This window comes from Callionymus lyra, chromosome 2, assembly GCF_982586985.1.
Source record: "Callionymus lyra chromosome 2, fCalLyr1.hap1.1, whole genome shotgun sequence".
Lineage (NCBI taxonomy): Eukaryota > Metazoa > Chordata > Actinopteri > Syngnathiformes > Callionymidae > Callionymus > Callionymus lyra.
Window position 1 is genome coordinate 7,663,961 of NC_141819.1, and position 19,840 is coordinate 7,683,800.

Genomic DNA, 19,840 nt, shown 5'->3' on the forward strand with positions numbered 1-19,840 from the left:
AGAGAAATGAAAGCACATACAGTCAATAAAATCTTGACAATGAACCAGAACACCACACCTGGTAACAGTCTAACAAGAAACACCGGTTTCATGAGTCACATACTTTTATGTCAGTCTAACCCTGTGTTAGATTACAATTATTATACACTATACGTATACGCCATACTTAAATTAATGCTAAAAGATAATCAAACTATATAGTATAAATTACTCGCTTCATCTAAGAGCTTAAATGTTTGAATACACATTCACAATCAACGTTTCACTCCAGACTGACAGTGTTTCAAGACCAGCTTGAAACAGAATTAGAGATACGACATCGGTTATTTAAAACATCTTTATATCTGCCAATCACACCTTAAATCGTAGATCAAAGAACGAAGCAAGACACACCAGGAAAAGGGGGGCTAAAAGACGGAAACCCCCACCCGAGAACATTTGAATGATTAGATTACAAGGAAACAAATTAGGAAGTTCTCTCTACGGGGATCGGGACACAGGGATAAGAACCATTTGGCCGGAAAGGACGACCCCCTGGGCAGGAAATTTGCCTTAAATATAGCGATGTTTCTACAGATCGAGACATTTTCTCCCGGGGCTATTGACCTGTACAGTCGCCGGAAGAAAGTGTGTCCGGTCGCGATCGTAAAGCTTGTATTTAGTTTGACTTGAAGCGGCGAATAAACGACCCGTGACACACTTGATTGTCCATCTTTCTCCATGAAGCGAAGTATAAGAACCGGAAGTGACGTTGTGTTGGAGCGAACGGAAGGGACTCCGTGTTTTGACTGTTTTAATTGTGCGCAGTAATCTGCAAAAAGTGCGAAGCTGACATTATGCTTATAGTTGTGGTTATCAAGGCTGGAGTTTTGTTCCTCGAGTGTAAGGTTTTTATAATTGTGTAGTGTTTATCAATCCAAAAAAACTGTAACATGGTTCTATGGCTGCAACGCCCTTTACAAGTGGACCCAGCAGACTTCAGCTTTCCTGACTCCAAAAAGTTGCCTTGTTGGTGGAAAGTGAGGCATTTTACAGACGCGGCCTACTGCCCCCTGCTGTGTGGAGAGTACATCGTTTTTTTCTCATTGTACTAGTTGCAATGAAGGTAAATGACTAAACAGAAACAACCATTTGTAGAACCATGGTTATGAAGAGAAAGGGGTTCATCTTGTGTTTGGGTCAGTCTGAACAAGGAAACTAGAGATCCTCAGATTTTTTTTTTTTTTTTTTAACTTTTAATTCCTTTCAGGAGAGAAATGAAAGCACATCATACAGTCAATAAAATCTTGACAATGAACCAGAACACAACACCTGGTAACAGTCTAACAAGAAACACCGGTTTCATGAGTCACATACTTTTATGTCATTCTAACCCTGTGTTAGATTAAAATTATTATACACTATACGTATACGCCATACTTAAATTAATGCTAAAAGATATTCAAACTATATAGTATAAATTACTCACTTCATCTAAGAGCTTAAATGTTTGACTACACATTCACAATCAACATTCCCTCCAGACTGACACAATGTTTCCAGACCAGCTTGAAACAGAATTAGAGATACGACATCGATTATTTAAAACATCTTTATATCTGCCAATCACACCTTAAATCGTAGATCAAAGAACGGAGCAAGACACACCAGGAAAAGGGCGGCTGAATGATTAGATTACCAGGAAACAAATTAGAAAGTTCTCTCAACGGGGATGGGGACACAGGGAACTTGAAAGAACCATTTGGCCGGAAAGGACGACCCCCTGGGGGGGAAATTTGCCTTAAATATAGCGATGTTTCTACAGATCGGGACCTTTTCTCCCGGGGCTATTGACCTATACAGTCGCCGGAAGAAAGTTTGTCCGGTCGCGATCGTAAAGCTTGTATTTAGTTTGACTTGATGCGGCAAATAAACGACCCGTGACACACTTGATTGTCCATCTTTCTCCACAAAGCGAAGTATAAGAACCGAAAGTGACGTGGTGTTGGAGCGAACGGAACGGACTCCGTGTTGTGATCGTTTTAATTGTGTGCAGTCATTTGCAAAAAGTGCGAAGCTGACATTGTGCTTATAGTTGTGGTAATCACGGCTGGAGTTTTGTTCCTCGAGTGTAAGGTATTTATAATTGTGTACAAATTTTAGTGTTTATCAATCCAAAAAAACTGTAACATGGTTCTATGGTTGCAACAGCCTTTACAAGTGGGTCCAGTAGACTTCAGCTTTCCTGACTCCAAAAAGTTGCCTTGTTGGTGGAAAGTGAGGCCTTTTACAGGCGTGGCCTACTGCCCCCTGCTGTGTGGAGAGTACATTGTTTTGTTCTCGTTGTACTAGTTGCAATAACGAAACATGACTAAACAGAAAGAACCATTTGTAGAACCATGGTTATGAAGAGAAAGGGGTTCATCTTGTGTTTGGGTCAGTCTGAACAAGGAAACTAGAGATCCTCAGAAAAGTTGTTTTTTTTACTTTGAATTACTTTCAGGAGAGAAATGAAAGCACGTACAGTAAATACAATCTTGTCAATGAACAAGAACACAACACCTGGTAACAGTCTAACAAGAAACACCGGTTTCATGAGTCCCATAGTTTTATGTCAGTCCAACCCTTTATACCAGCGTCAGAAGGAGTTGATCAGTGTCTTGTTCCATCAGTTCTGGTCAGAAGAAGCTGAATTCTGCTCCAACATGGACCTGAGACCACAGAGAAGAGGAAAGCTGCAGACAGGTCAGTGACTCTCTGACTCTCACACAAGTCAGCAGTTGATGAAAAGAAATTAAAATTAATTAATCAGACAATCCTTGTTGATGTTTTCAGAAGTTGAAAAGATCTAGAAATGATGACACAAAAAATCTGAATCAGACCACATTCAAACACCTGACATGTACATGTGTTTATTTGTCAGCATGTGTGGTGTGTGTGAGTATTTGTTTTGTATGTATATTTGTGCTTTGATTTGTGTGCTTGGGTGTATTTGGGTGTGGGTGTGTTTGTGTGCATATTTGTTTAACTTCCTGATGACGCAGTTTATAAGAATCTAGTATTTTTCAACCACTGTTTGTAATTTGTCTATAAATATTCTTTATCAGCAAATAATATACTATTATTGTGTGTCTGTGCTGTTGTAGTGACTGATGTGTGATCATGTGAGTGTGTATTGTTAATATAGACCAGGGGTGCGTAATAGTCGGCCGCGATCTACCGGTCGAGCCGTGACATAATAAAATATGATATAAGAAAATAAAAGAGAAGTAATCGACGCAATAACCATTTATGTGACATGAACAGCAGCCAGTCGGAGCTCTGGTCTCTTTCAATGTGAGCGCAGCCAATTTCATATGTATCAAGAATAATAGGAGCGTGAAACTTGACTTCCTGACAGGTTTGAAGGTGTCCTTTGTACATATTTACTGCTCAGATCCAGAGACACATTAATATCAATATGATAAAAAATAAACACATGTTTGTAGATACATGAGTGGATAATAAATTTTACTTAAAATTAAACTTAAAAATATGTTTGTCATTTACTAAAATAATGATCTTTATTTATTAAGACAACATGATGTATATACAGTTGTTTTTCCAGGCATGTCACACAATTAGGAAAAAACGAGAAGGAATTATAAGATTGTTTTTATAATATAACAAACAAAATGGGAGTTCGGAGCTATATCCTTAAAAACAAACTTGTATAAATACACCAAAACATAATCACAACATGCAAAGAAAAAACTTTCATTTAAAAAACATAGTAAGAATAAGTGCATGTGTTGAGCACGTGAGCCACAAATTCTAATGAAGCTCAGAGACGATCAGACCATCATCATCATCATCATCATCATCATCATCATCGTCATCATCATCATCACTACAGTGCTTTAAGTTACTGATCTTCAGTTTTATTCTCGTTAAACTTGATCATAAAATGATTCAAATAAGCCAATGATAGCCTCTGTAAATACAATATTCTTGTTAATAAATGTGTATTTAAACATATAAACTGTCATGAGTCGAGCAGGACAGGAGACCCAGATGCGGAAGTGCGAATAATCCTTCGGAGGAATAGCTCAGAATAAAGTCATTTAATGATCCAAACGGTCGGAACGGACCGGAACAAAAAACAAAACAGACGCTCGGGACGGAGGCAGGGCACGGCTGGAGATTGGGGTCTCGAACAGCAACTAAAAACAAAAAGACAAAAAGACTCACGTGAGTAAAGTAAAGAGCTTACAACGTCAGGGGTTCTCAAAAGATCGTTCATCAGAACACGAGCACGGAGAGATCTGAGATTCCAACCTGGTCAGGAAACTGAATACTCTGGCGAGTTCTTCCGGTTAGAGATGCTCCTTATCTGTGGGAAGAACCCGCCATTCAATCATCACCAGCCGCGCACCTGCCAGCGTCTGTCAAGACAAAACAGAGGAACACGTACAAAAAACGGAAACACACCTTCAAAATAAAACACGAATGACAGAAACATGACAGTACCCCCCCCCTCTAGGTAGCGCCTCCAGGCGTTCTACCCGGTCTTTCCGGGTGCTCCCGGTAAAAGCCTCGGAGGAGGGTGAGGTCCAGGATGAGTGAGCGGGAGATCCAGGAGCGCTCCTCTGGACCGTAGCCCTCCCAGTCCACTAGGTACTGGAGGGCTTCTGCGGCGAACCTCCAGGATCTTGTGGACCCTGTACGCGGGGTGATTGTCAATGATGAGAGGAGGAGGTGGAGGCTTGGCTGGCGCACTGAGAGGACTGGTGGTGACAGGCTTCAGGAGAGAGAGGTGGAAGGTGGGGTGGACCTTGAGCGACGGAGGGAGCTGGAGGCGCATCGCCGTGGGATTTATGATCCTCTCGATCTCGAACGGACCTACGAACCTGGGGGCCAGCTTACGGGATTCCACTGGAAGGGGGAGGTCCCGGGTGGAGAGCCAGACCTTCTGGCCAGGTGAGTAAACGGGGGCTGGCACACGGTGCCTGTCAGCGAGGTGTTGATTCCGGACGGCGGTGCGGGACAAAGCAGCCCTGGTATGGTGCCAGACAGAACGACAACGTCGTAGGTGGGCCCGGACAGAGGGAACCGCAGCTTCCCTCTCCTGAGAGGGAAAGAGAGGTGGCTGATATCCGTAGGCAGCCTGGAAGGGCGACATCCCAGTGGCTGAAGAAGTCAGAGAGTTGTGGGCATACTCCACCCAGGGGATCTGTTGACTCCAGGAGGCGGGGTGACGCGCCGACACGCAGCGTAGTGCTGCTTCCAGGTCCTGGTCAGCCCGTTCCGTCTGTCCGTTGCTCTGCGGATGGTAGCCTGATGAAAGACTGGCCTTAGCCCCCAGGGACTTGCAGAATGCTCTCCAGACTTGCGAGGAGAACTGGGGTCCACGATCTGAGACGATGTCCACCGGGATGCCATGGAGTCTAAAAACATGTAGGACCAGCAGGTCCGCTGTCTCCAAGGCGGACGGTAGCTTGATCAGGGGGATGAAGTGAACCATCTTGGAGAAGCGGTCCACAACCGTAAGAATTACTGTCCTACCCATGGATGGAGGAAGACCGGTGACGAAGTCCACGGAGATGTGCGACCAGGGGCGACTCTGCACAGGTAAGGGTTGAAGGAGTCCAGCTGGGGGGCGACGAGAGGACTTTCCACGAGCACAAGTGGCACAGGCAGCTACAAACTCCTTGACGTCGTGTGCCATCTCCGGCCACCAGAATCTCTGTCCTCGAAATGCCAGGGTGACACGCTACCCTGTGGTTGTGCCCCCACTGAAGCACTTGGGCACGAGCTGGCTGCGGAACAAAGAGTCTATCAGGCGGTCCAGAACTGGGTCCTGGGTGACTCTCCTGAGCCTCCAGGACTACCCGCTCTATATCCCAGCTAGCCGCCCTGATAAAGCACCGCTTAGGGAGGATGGTCTCATTCGCAAGACCCTCCTGGGAAGGAGCAAACTGTCGGGATAAGGTGTCAGGCTTAATGTTCTTACCTCCTGGGCGGTAAGTCAGGGAAAAGTCAAATCGGCCCAGAAACAGGGCCCAACGAGCCTGGCGGGAGTTCAGATGCCTGGCCTCCTGTAAATAGAGCAAGTTTTTATGATCCGTCAGAACCAGAAAAGGTACCTCTGAGCCCTCCAGCCAATGCCTCCACTCCTGAAGTGCAGCCACCACCGCCAGGAGCTCCCGGTTGCCAATGTCGTAGTTTCGCTCCGCCTGAGACAGTTTCCGGGGAAAAAAGGCACAAGGATGTACTTTGTTGTCCCTAGAGCACCTCTGAGACAGCACCGCTCCTATGCCGGTGTCAGAGGCGTCAACCTCCACGATGAACTGACGGGCTGGGTCAGGGTGTCGTAGGATGGGTGCAGAGGAGAACAGTGAGCGCAGCTGGTTGAAGGAGTCTTCCGCCTTGGCGGACCAGAGGAAAAGATTCTTAGTGGAGGTAAGCTGGGTTAGTGGAGCGGCAACCTGGCTATAACCCCGGATAAACCTACGATAGAAGTTTGCGAATCCCAGGAACTGTTGCAACTGCTTGCGGCTAACAGGCACCAGCCACTGGGAAACTGCCTCCACCTTCACGGGATCTGGCCGCAGCTGACCCTGCCCTAAAATAAAACCAAGGAAACTCACGGTGGAAACCCCAAACTCACACTTCTCAGCCTTGACAAAGAGTCTGTTCTCTAACAGCCACCGGAGAACGCGGCGGACATGGCTGAGGTGTTCATCACGGGAACTGGAAAAAATCAAAATGTCATCAAGATAGACGTATACAAAATCATTTAGGAAATCCCTTAAGACCTCATTAATGAGTCTCTGAAAGACCGCTGGCGCATTGGTCAGGCCAAATGGCATGACCAGATACTCAAAGTGTCCTAAGGGAGTCTTAAATGCCGTCTTCCACCCCTCGCCCTCCCTAATATGAACCAAGTGATACGCGCTTCGAAGGTCCAGCTTGGTGAAGACCGTGGCCTTGTTCAGTGGATCAAAGGACGGGTCTATGAGTGGGAGGGGATAACGGTTCTTGATGGTGATACCGTTCAACCCCCTGTAATCTATGCAGGGCCTCAGGGACTTGTCCTTCTTGCTAATAAAAAAGAACCCTGCACCAAGAGGCGAAGAAGAGGGGCGAATCAAACTGGCCGTCAGTGACTCCCCAATGTAGGTGTCGAGGGCCTGACGCTCAGGACGAGAAACCTTGTAAAGTCGACTACAAGGGAGTGGAGAACCAGGAAGTAAGTCGATGGCGCAGTCATAGGGACGGTGTGGTGGTAGGGATAGCGCCCTCTCCTTGCTAAAAACCTCACCCAAACTGTGATACTCCGGAGGAACGGAGGAAAGATCAGGAGGGGGAGAAATGGGAAGCGGAGGACGAGAGGTAGTGGGTGCAGAACGGAGACACTGTGAGTGACAATGAGGACTCCAACCCAGTACAGTAGAGTTCACCCAGTCAAAGTGAGGATTATGGATACAAAGCCAGGGGAGACTAAGAACTATAGGAGAAGAGGGAGATGAAATGAGAAGAAAACATATGACCTCAGAGTGGTTACCCGAAATAGTGAGGGAAAGGGGAGTGGTCTGGTGAGTCACGTCGAGTAGAGGTCGGCCATCTATGGCGCAGACCGGGCGGGGAACGTCGAGTTTAACCAGAGGGATGTTAAGGGATAGGGCGAAGTCACGGTCGATGAAGTTGTCGTCGGTGCCAGAGTCAATCAGAACAACCTCAGCAGTCGAAGTCAAGTCAACAGTCAAAAGTCTAGAGCCGGAGAGTTAGACTCCCACAGAGAAGTAGCCCAGTCCGCTGCTCTACCCCGGAGGAGATTTATCAGATACGCGATCTGGGCGCGACCCGTGGAAAACGAGGAGGGCTGCTGGCTAAACACTAACTGGATCTGGAGTAAAAAACGTGCACAACCACCCACTTCTCCACTATAATGTTCCGGCGTGGGTATCGTGGGTTCGCGTAGAGCCGGCAGTCTCTCAGGTTGAGCAAGAGCAGAGACAGTCTGTGCGCGCACAGAGGCTGCAGCGGCTGCAACAGGTGCGGGAGGGGCCAAACAAAGAGTCAGCTCACCCACAGCAGCTGACAGCTGGACGAGCACTGCGTCACTGTCCCGTGTCACTTCCTCGAGAGAGCAAAGTCTTGTTCCTTGAGAACCGAGGGCTCGGCGGAGCTCCTTAACTTCCACTGGGTCCATCTGGTGGCCAGTGTATTCTGCATGAGTCGAGCAGGACAGGAGACCCAGATGCTGAAGTGCGAATAATCCTTCGGAGGAATAGCTCAGAATAAAGTCTTTTAATGATCCAAACGGTCGGAACGGACCGGAACAAAAAACAAAACGGACGCTCGGGACGGAGGCAGGGCACGGCTGGAGATCGGGGTCTCGAACAGCAACTAAAAACAAAAAGACAAAAAGACTCACGTGAGTAAAGTAAAGAGCTGACAACGTCAGGGGTTCTCAAAAGATCGTTCATCAGAACACGAGCACGGAGAGATCTGAGATGCCAACCTGGTCAGGAAACTGAATACTCTGGCGAGTTCTTCCGGTTAGAGATGCTCCTTATCTGTGGGAAGAACCCGCCATTCAATCATCACCAGCCGCGCACCTGCCAGCGTCTGTCAAGACAAAACAGAGGAACACGTACAAAAAACGGAAACACACCTTCAAAATAAAACACGAATGACAGAAACATGACATAAACATTAATATTAAGTCTGGTCCATGTCAGTAATGTTTGAAATATATAACAATATAAACTGTTAATCCATTTCACGATTTCATTTGTTTTTCTCACGGAAAGGAAAATCTCGGGTCTCGTGGTTCATTTAAACATGATTGACATATTTTAATGGAGGCGTGAAAAGGGATGAACCCGTCTGAACTCTACTTTGATTTGGATGAAGAAAGTAAAAATGCTTGAATTCCTGTCACACACAGATTCTTACATCTGAATATTTTTATTTACTATTTTCTGGGTTTGAGTGTACAAACTTTTTTAGTAGGAAATCAATGCAGGATGAGATTTTGACACTCGTTTGAAAAACATGCTCCATCTAAACCTGCCTGTAGAGGGCGGAGGACGTGTGAAGTAAAATCTGTTTTCCTCTAATGAAAACAGGACATTATGAAACTGTTGATTATAGTTTTTACACTATGAGGCGAGAACAACTTTTGATGTTGACAAGAATCTCACGAGTGTGTTTGTGTGAAGGTGAAGACTCTGCTGAGACTCATGGTGAGGACAGAGACTCCTTAAAATACCCTCAGTGTGAGGAGCACGATGAACAGACCAGCACTCAGAGGTGAGACAAGGACCTCCAAGATTGTCCTCCATGTCTTCATTCTCACTCATTCTACTTCTGTGTTCAAGATCAAAGCAGCAGCAAGAACCTGCTGGACCTGGACCAAGATCTGGACCAGAACCCTGCTGTGTGTCTCTGAAGAGTGATGCTTCAATGTGGAGAGGGATCAACTTCAGAGGAAGTGAAGAGTCTCCAGGTGTGAGGTGAGAGTGTACAAGTGTGAGTCTACCAGGTTCATACACACATTAAACCAGAGAACTTCACTTCACTCTCAACACCAGCAGGGGCAGATAAAGACACAATTAAAAACCTCAAATATTGCTTTCAGTTGTTTCAAGGTTATTTATGTATTCTATTTATACTATATTGCATTATGTTTTACTTATTAATATTAATATTTATACTTTTATGAATACATTCACTCAGCTGTGTATTTTAACAGTTGCCAAGCAACACATTTTTGTTGCCAGTTTCACTGCAGGGTTTAATTAAAAACCTCAAACGTTGCTTTCACAGTTGTAGTGCAGAGGTGGACATGTGCAGCAGTGTGAGGACATCTAGTGGTAGAAAAAGATGAGGGTTGATGAGAGTTGTGTTTTCATCAGGATCCAGCAGGAGGAACCAGAATACTCTGGACTGTTGTGAGTCCTTGAAGTTTAAAATCTCCATGTGTTATAATATTACATTTAAACTAAACAGTTTAGTTTGATAATATTTCTATTCTTATTCAGATGGTACTCTCTGCAATTTTGAGAGGAACCTTCAAGTTAGATCGTCTCCACACTGAAGAGCTAATTCACAGTCCTGACTTCATCTCTTCTTCTCAGGCTGGACCATCATAGCTCAGAGCTTCTCATTGGTCAGCAACATCCCTCACAACTGGAAACCATACGGCTGGTATGTTCATGAACCAGAGGTCTTAATCCTAGAGGTTCCTTTTGTTCACCATCATCATTCAGCTCAATCCAAGTTCAAAATCTCTGGTCTTTGTGGTTCTTGAGATGATCCACTATCACTCGGACTTTCTTCTCTGTGATTCTGTTCCAGTCACTGGAGAGAAACTTCTACAACTATATGCAGAAGGAGCTGAAGAGAGTCTGGAGGTTTGTGAGTCCAGAGACTCCACAGACTGAGGAGGAAGATGAGAAGTGGAGAATCATCAGGGAAGACTTCCTCAGGATCACAGTTCATCTCCTGAAGGACATGGAGCAGGAGGATCTGGCCGAGCGTCTGTGGAGCAGTAAGAACATGTGAACAAACATGATGAAGATGAAGAACACTTTCCTCAGATCTGAAGATTTTACTCCAATTTCACCTTCTACAATCTTCTGACTCGTGTGACTTATGTCTTCATTCAGGAAGTCTTGCTTCCTCTCAGTCATCATCAAAGCCAGCATACAGAAAAATCCAGCCGGATCATCTATATGATGCAAAGGAGCAGGTGTGGTGAACAACGTTGGTCTAGCCCGAGAACACATTATGCAGTCATATTTCTTATGTTGTTTAGCAGTTAGATGGATCCATTTTAACCACATGTTTTCTTCATAATATCCCATTTCGGTTGCCATAATGTTAATTTTATCTAATTCAGAAGTGCTTTTCTTAGTTACATTCAGGAAGAATATACCTATTGGATCATGTCCATTTTCCCAGCTTCCTAAACCATACAGTCCAGTGTCTTTGAGTGCAGGGGATGAAAGATGAACAGAAAGAGGATTACATCGATTCTTAACACAATTTGCTTTGGCCGTCATTTTAGTTATCGAGATTCGTTGGGCCAGTGGATAGAGATCAGTTTAATGACAATTCCATCTGGAGGGGCCAGTGTTAGCAACAACACTCTTCCAGGATGAACAAAGTGAATCGGTTTTAGATCGAATAATGTTCATGATGCAGTCATGGGTGGTACATTTTGCAATAGACCTGCTGAGGTTGCAAAGTGAATCAATCTTACAATAAGGATGCCTGACCAGACAGAGATACTTTGGGTTTGGTCGCCAAATGGCATCGTTTGTGCGGGATCCACAATCGGCAACAGAACAGTAGTCAATTTGAAATGTCTGATCTTTTCCTACCTCGTCGTTGTAGATAGGAGGATAGTTTGGGGCTTGACGCTTTTGTCTAGCAGACAAATTCATGGGCTTGGCCAATACTACAGATTTTGTTTTGATCTGGGCTGTAGCAGAATCAGTGGCCTTAGTGGATGTATCTGAGATGGAGAGATTTGTTTCCAGTATGAGAATCAGAATTATTATTTTATTTTTTCAAAAAAATCTGAGCTTTCTGTCTGCTGATTTTATAGCCTTTCTTAGCCAAGAAACGTAATATAATCTCAGTAGCTCTTAAATTATCCTCAGCCGAGGGCGCACCAACTAAAATGTCGTCAGCATAATGCAAAAGAACAGCATTCTCAGGCAATGAGAGTTCCTCAAAATGCTTTTTTAGGCAATAGTTAAAAATTGATGGTGAGTCAATGTAACCTTGTGGAAGTCTAGTGTATGTGAGATGTTCTCCTTGGTAGGTGAATGCAAAGATATTTCTGCTATTCTCATGCAAAGGGATGGAGAAAAATGCGTTGGCAAGATCAAGAACAGAGAAATATTTTAGTTCTGGAGTGATAGCCGTGAACATCACAAAAGGATTTGGGACAACAAACCCAGAAGGGACCACAACTTGATTGATTGGACGGAGATCGTGCACTATTCGATATTCTGATTTACCCGGTTTTGGCACCGGCAAAATTGGAGTGTTCCACTCAGATTCAGCAGTGATTAAAACACCAGCCTTCTTCAATCCAGTAATAGTTGCCTCAATACCCTTTATTTTCTCAAAGGGTAGATGATATTGGGCACGTCAAATAGGAACGATTTTAGGTTTGAGAGTTATCTGGACGGATGGAACATGAATGAGACCAACGTCCGTCGGCCCATTGCTCCAAAACGAGGCAGGAATGCTGTCCAGCATAGCCTCAGCAGCAGGATGGTCTGTGTTCTCTCTGCCATGGGTCTTGTGTCTGTATACTTTTTCTGGGAAGGAGCCAACCCTACTTTTGTGAGGAATGTAGTAGGAATCGGTGCTAGGTGAGAAGAATAGATTGTTATTCTGAGTTTTTACCCAATCACAAGCTGTCTTGCATTTTTTAATCATGGGTTCCAGGGCTCTAGCTTCCCCACCAGCAACAACAGCCAAAGTAACATGAGGGACAGAAGTGTCGGAGAGAGCATAGAGAAAACCTTGTTCGTTTGTTAATTCAACTTCAGCCGCCACACCGTCCGGACCCACAAAAATGTCACCGCACACAAGAGTCAAGTTCATGTTTGCGACCAGATCGTGCAATTTGTCATCGTAGTCAGGGTCATCATCATCCCAGACATAGTTCATAGTGCAGTGCGGGGGGTCCGCAGGTGCATCATACGAGCACAGCAGCATAATCCACTTTTTCCAGGTCTCAAAAGTCTTTTCAAGTTCGGAGAAACCATCAGGGGGTTCAATCACGTTGAACCAGTACACAGCGGCCTCCCTCTCTGGTGCGGGCAAGAGTTCATTTTCGGTGGAGAGTTGGGCAGAGAGTTCATGCTTGTGCAGCTCAGGATAATTGCAGCAATTGAGTGCTTCAGTGGCTCAGGCACCCCCAGTGTAGGACGGAGCGTTATAGAAGGTCCTTCATCCCAACTGGTGTCAGGATATTTAACTCTCTACTTTAAATATCCTGATTTTAATCCGTAGTGTGTTTTTCTTCTCGTGTGTTTTTATTTTATTCTCCTTTTTTATTTCTATTTTATTTTATTTTTATTCTATTTTATTTTGTTAATAGTGTTAAATTTCTAATTTTGTAAATAATTTTATATTCTTAAGATCGTTTTTATTTTATTTTGTATTATCTCTTTTATTATTTCTTTTTCCTTGCACTTTATTTTTTTAAACTGCGCTGTTGTGAAAGTGTGTTTCCCCTCTGGGGATGAATAAAGCTTTTCTATTCTATTCTATTCTAGGTTTCACCATTTGGGAATTGGACCAAAGTTCCAGAGGGCGTGAAAGTCAAAGATGTGCCAGTGAGTGATAAAATGTCTCTTCCCAGCAGGCCAACTGGACATTGAGAAGAAATCAATAGTGAATGGGTAAACTTGATCCCCAATAGTTCACAACGGAGAGGTATGCTGAAATGGAGGACCTGTGGTGTCCCAGAGATGCCAACAACTGAGGTGGTGTTGCCAGAGATAGGAAGTTCATATTTACTTGTGGTGTATCTTGCACCGGTATCCAGCAACATATTCATAGTCTGTCCTCCAACAGTGAGCTCTATGAGTGGTTCTTTGAGAGCTAACACCTCAGAGCAGCGTCTCTGGCTTCCCTATTGTGGCATCTGATATTGATTTGGAGCCACGTAACCGCCAAAACCACCCCTCGGCCTGGGTGGACCTCCACGTCTCTGGAAGTTGTTGAATCCATTGTCGGTTGATTGATAGTGGGGACATTCATTCGCCCAGTGCTCCAGAGCGCCACAGATGAAGCAAGCTTGGTCGTTTGGACTGCTTCGGTTGTTTCTATACCCTCGTCCTCTTCCCCTGCCACGCCCACGCCCTCCAGCAAATCGCCACTGTGGAGCCATGATAGTGCCCTCAAAAGCATTTTCCGGGGCAGAGACAGGAACAGAAGTCTGAGCCATCTGTTTCCTTTTAGAGTCTTCTTTTATGTTTTTAAGTTGGGTTCTGGCTAACTGTGTCTGGACGTCATAATAAGAGTTCTTTGCACTAGTTTCCCCTTTATTGTGGATTTTCAAAAAATGAATGACGTCAGTAACCCAGTCGTCATAAGGTTTACTATTAAGGTTAACCACTGAATCAAGACCCTTCTCGACAGACTCAGGCAGAGAGTTTATCATATTCATGCGGAACACTATTTGGGTGGACTGATCATGGCGAGGATCAGCTCCAGTTAAGTCTTGCCATGCCTGGAGACACCGATGTATGTACTCTCCAGGTTCCTCCATTGGCTTCGGTGGCAGATTAGAAAGTTGTCCAGAAGTGTAGCAGACAGGAAACTGTCGTCTGATAGCATTATACAGAGCCACGCGGTGATACTCGAAAGGATCGTCAGGATCGACGTCTTGAGTATTTGCTTCCTGTTCAATATTAGCTGCAGCCGTTGAGCCAGCAGCCCTGGAAGTGATGATGCGGAAATCTCTCATACACAGTTTGTCGCCCATAGTGTGATGTTCAATGCTACGAATCCAAGGTGCACCTCCCTGAGAGAGTGGAGGCATATTCTCCACTATTGACTGCAAATCCTTACGAGTGTAAGGAGAGTATATGGCTTGTGTAGGATCGTTAGGAAAAGGAACCATCGGCATTTGAGGAGCACCACGTGAAGGGTTCCTTGCATACTCTTTTAGTGATCGTAAATTATATTCACGTTTCGGCTGAGTCTTAGACTTTGCACCTCTAGGAGGTTGGGTAACTACCGGCGCCAGAAAATCTTCGTTTTCAGGATCACCATCAACAAAATCACATGCTTCCGACTTGCAGTTGGAGAACCATCATGTGCAGTCATGTGACGCGAACTAAATGCAACAGGTGGGATTAACTCACCTAGCTGGTCCCTTGAGGCTTGCTCAGCCTTACCTGAGGGAGTACTACAAGTATTTGCAGCTGACATTTGGGCACGTATATTTCTTGACGGATCATGATTTGGCACTTCCCCAGTAAACTCTGCGTCTTGGCTTTCGGCTTTCAACCACTTTCTTAGGTTTCGGTTTCTGTCATTAGTGCTAACCAAATCAAGCATCCCAGAAACAATGGTGACAAGTGGAGCTTGAATATCAGATTCAATATATCTATATCAGATATCGTCTGATATTCAAGCAAGATGACTAAAAATTAAATAAAAAATAAAAAAATCGAATTCACAACAAAGTATCGTCAATTTAACTAAAGAAAGGAAAAGTTAAAACAGAAGAAATAGTAGAATTAAGAAATTTGACTTGTAGCGAGTAGAGGAAAAACAAATAAATAAAATAAAATCTAATGGGAGAAAAATTTATAAAATAATAATTATAATAATGATAATAATAATAAAAATAAAATAAAAATAAGAATGTAAATTAATAATAAAATAAAAAAGAATAGAAATAATAATAATGATAATAGTTAAAAATGTTTAAAAAAAAAAAAAAAAATTTAAAACAAAATTAAATTTTTTTTTTTTTTTAAATGATAATAATAAAATAAACGAAAATAATGGAAAATTAATAAAAATGAATTGAAATAACAAATTCAATGTTTAAAAAAAACAACCCATATATATATATATATAAGGTTATAACTAATTCAAATAATAAGATGTAATTTGTAATTGAATCTGTTTATTTTATGTAATTTAAATGTATTAATCGAAAAATTAAGAATACTGATCTAATTAGATAAATGTGATTGATTTAATTGAATAATTACACTAATTGAGTCAGTAGCAATAATCAATTAAAGACACACACACACACACACACTCTCAGCTGAGTCACACAAAGTCTGAGATCTTTATATATACAGACACAGACAATTTAAACAAAACAATATGTCATGACAATACGACGACAACAGTATTTTACCAAAACAAGTCTAGAGACACACTATGCTACGTGGAACGAGACTCTTACCAGCCTGTCGTGTCTAAAGTGTTGAAGTCATAATGGCAGGAGCCTCTCAAATCGCTCAATTAGCTTCCAAACACCCTGGATAGGAGCCTCTCAACTATTGCATTCTATTTCAACCCCCGTCTAACTAACTCTAAACTAATCACCAATGAGACTTTGTCCATCACCGTGATTGTTCGGAAAAATTAACTAGTCCTGACTATACTGCCAATTTTTTTTTTGTGGAGCCTCTCAACACAACACAATGAGATCTAACTGGCCTACACACCCACAGCTGGCAGAGTCTTCAGACCAGGATACTGGGAGAGCCTCTCAAATCCCACCTATCCCCAAATTAATGATAGCTACTTGGCTTACTGAAAAAGTATGTCTACCATAATCACCCATTGGCCAAGCATCCTAACTAGTTAAGGAATCTGAAATTAAAAATGTCAGACGCCCGGTAGAGGGAGCCACTTATACTTCCACCCCTACTCTGAATTCCCAAGGGTTACCAGGTCGTGTAACCGTCTCCTCTGCCTATCAATTCAACTTAAATTCTCATCAACGTTTTTTTCTTCAAACTTCACAACGTTTTTTCTTCAAAACTTCAACCCTGGACATGATAATGTCGTCTACACTTAATACAACAACAAACAGCAACAGACAATAAAATACCCCAAAAACGAGCATCATCTTAAGAAAGCACTATTTAAAATATAATCTAAATTTGTGACAGAACCAGAGACTTACGTTTATTCGTCCAGGCAACCAAAACTAAAAAATATCTAAGCTTTCCTAACTTACAATATTCTTTAAATTAATTCCAAAATACAAGCTAACAAAAATCTATGTAAGAAATAAGAAAATATCTTTCTCACCTGATTCTTGAAGTAAGGTATAATGGCGCCTCTGGTTGCCTGGAGAACAATCAGCTCAGAGTTCCTCTCGGAATCGAAAAGGCCTTCAAACCACCAGTCCACGCCAAGGGTCACGGTCACCAATTTGTTTGGGGTTTCTCTGTTCCGAGGAACACCGACCCTCCCCAGTCTCGTACGTGGTGGTGGACAAGAAAGACAGACACAGTATTGAGTTTAAGAGAAATAATGTTTGTTTAGTGAATTATGCAAAAGACAGAGACAAGAACTTACGTGATCACGGGCGCTAGCAACCAGAGAGATCTATCGCAGACGTCTTCAAATGCCAGAACGCAAAGATCAGACAAAATGGTGGATCTTTATAGTAGAATATTCAGGTTAACACCTCTAGTCAAATGTGAATGTAGGATTGGTCAGTGACTGTAAACACTTGATTCTAAGATGGCCGTCGCAGGTGATCGTTATGGAAATTTACCAAAGTTGTTTCTTCTCGAGAGAGAGTTTGTTCCCAGCAACTTACTGGACTGTTGTGTCTTTCAGTGTGAGTTCTCAAACAGGTTTACACTGAATTCCTGGAATCTGGGATTGTTTAATCTTTCTGTGTGTGTGAGGCTTGTCACCTCGGCCTTTGAATTGTGAACCTGAGTTTAGTTTAAGTGAATGCAATGCAAGAATAAGATTATTTAATATGAATTAAATATGAAAGATTATCAGTTAATCAAGTGACTATTTGAAATGTGTGTTAAATCTAGATGATTGATTACAGTAAAGTTGTCATTTCCTTACAGTGTGGAGGACGACTGAAGAGGAGCCTGCAGAAGAAGTTCCACAGTGTGTCTGAGGGGGTCGCTAAAGCAGGAAACTCTGCTCCTCTGAATGAGATCTTCACTGAGCTCTTCATCACTGAGGGGGGCACAGACCAGGTCAACCAGGAGCACGAGGTCCGACAGATCGAAGCAGCCACCAGGAACCAGACCAGACCAGAAACCACCATCAGACAAGAAGACCTCTTTAAAGCCTCACCTGACAGAGAACGACCAATCAGAACACTGCTGACGAAGGGTGTGGCTGGCATTGGGAAGACCCTCCTGACACAGAAACTGACCCTGGACTGGGCTGAAGACAAAGCCCACCAGAACTTCCACCTCATTTTTCCTTTCACCTTCAGAGAGCTGAACCTGTTGAAAGAGAAGAAGTTGAGTTTGATGGAACTTGTTCATCTTTTCTTTCCTGAAACCAAAGATCTCAGCAGCTTTGAAGGACTCCAGGTTCTGTTCATCTTAGATGGTCTGGACGAGTGTCGACTCCCTCTGGACCTCAACAGTCGGCGCCTGATAGAAGCTACAGAGTCCACCTCAGTAGACGTCCTGCTGACAAACCTCATCAGGGGGGATCTTCTTCCCTCAGCTCGTCTCTGGATCACCACACGACCTACAGCAGCCAATCAGATCCCTCCTGAGTGTGTGGACATGGTGACAGAGGTCAGAGGGTTCAATGACCTCCAGAAGGAGGAGTACTTCAGGAAGAGGTTCAAAGATGAGGAGCAGACCAGCAGCATCATGTCTCACATCAAGAGGTCACGAAGCATCTACATCATGTGTCACATCCCGATCTTCTGCTGGATCACTGCCACAGTTCTGGAGGACATGTTGAAGAGCACAGAGACAGGACAGCTGCCCAAGACCCTGACTGAGATGTTCATCTACTTCCTGGTGGTTCAGATCAAAGTCAAGAAGGTGAAGTTCGACGGAGGATCTGGGACTGACACAGTTTGGGATCATGACAGCAGGGAGATGATGGAGTCTCTGGGAAAACTGGCTTTTGAGCATCTGCAGAGAGGAAACTTGATCTTCTATAAGTCAGACCTCACAGAGTGTGACATCGACATCTCAGCAGCTTCAGTTTACTCAGGAGTGTTCACTCAGATCTTCAGAGAGGAGAGAGGACTGTACCAGGACAAAGTGTTCTGCTTCATCCACCTGAGTGTTCAGGAGTTTCTGGCTGCTCTTCACGTCCACCAGACCTTCATCAACTCTGGAGTCAACCTGATGCAATCAAAACCAACATCTTTCCGAAAAATCCTTAGTAGAAAAAGTCAAACAGAATGGTTCTACCAGACAGCAATAGATAAAACTCTGAAAAGTCCAAATGGTCATCTGGACTTGTTCCTGCGCTTCCTTCTGGGTCTTTCTCTGCAGACCAGCCAGAGTCTCCTTCCAGGTTTGTTGACACAGACAGGAAGTAGCTCCTGGACCAATCACAACACAGCAGAGCTCATCAAGAGGAAGATAAGTAAGGATGTGTCTCCAGAGAGAATCATCAACCTGTTCCACTGTCTGAATGAAGTGAAGGACACTTCTCTGGTGGAGGAGGTCCAACAGCAGATGAGATCAGAACGTCTCTCTGATCAAATGTCTCCTGCTCAATGGTCGGCCCTGGCCTTCATCTTACTGTCCTCAGAGGAACATCTGGACGAGTTTGACCTGAAGAAATACTCTGCTTCAGAAGAGGTTCTTGAGAGGCTTCTGCCGGTGGTTCAAGCTGCAAACAAAGTTCTGTAAGTTGATCAAACACTGAAACATCTCTGATGATATGAAGTGATCATGAATGTTTGTTTTACTCTTTCATCATTGTTGTCTTGTTGTCATGTTTAAAAGCTTGATAACCTGCTTCAAATTTTCTAAACAAATGTTGATCATCTAATAAATTCAGTTACTTTTAATGTTTCCTCAAATAAAATCTTTAAATTATCGACAAATAAATAATTAAAAAAGTCACTTGTTGATGAAACTCGTCTCTTTCACAGCCTGAGATGTTGTCGACTGTCAGAGAGAAGTTGTTCACTTCTGTCCTCAGTCCTCAGCTCTCCGTCCTCTAGTCTGACTCAACTGGACCTGAGTAACAACGAAGAGCTTTCAAATATTCTAATAGACTGGCTCATGTTAAGAAGGTTAAGAAACACTTGTTGGTTAAAAGAGCTAAAGCGTCAAAGTAATCGATCTCATGGCAACTATGAATAGTGCACGACTGACACACCAAAGCTGTCTCAAATTGC

General features: G+C 43.6%; 1 protein-coding gene across 1 annotated transcript in view; it reads left to right on the forward strand.

The window, feature by feature from the left end:
- The window catches only part of LOC148085221 (uncharacterized), a 337,696-nt gene that overhangs the window by 130,352 nt on the left and 187,504 nt on the right, over window positions 1–19,840 (forward strand). Inside the window, exons 4-9 of the mRNA XM_087783363.1 lie at window positions 9,348–9,482; window positions 10,107–10,176; window positions 10,327–10,519; window positions 10,638–10,720; window positions 13,272–13,331; window positions 17,574–19,342. Coding sequence (XP_087639489.1) covers window positions 9,348–9,482; window positions 10,107–10,176; window positions 10,327–10,519; window positions 10,638–10,720; window positions 13,272–13,331; window positions 17,574–19,342 — 2,310 coding nt within the window. The remainder of the gene's footprint in view (window positions 1–9,347; window positions 9,483–10,106; window positions 10,177–10,326; window positions 10,520–10,637; window positions 10,721–13,271; window positions 13,332–17,573; window positions 19,343–19,840) is intronic.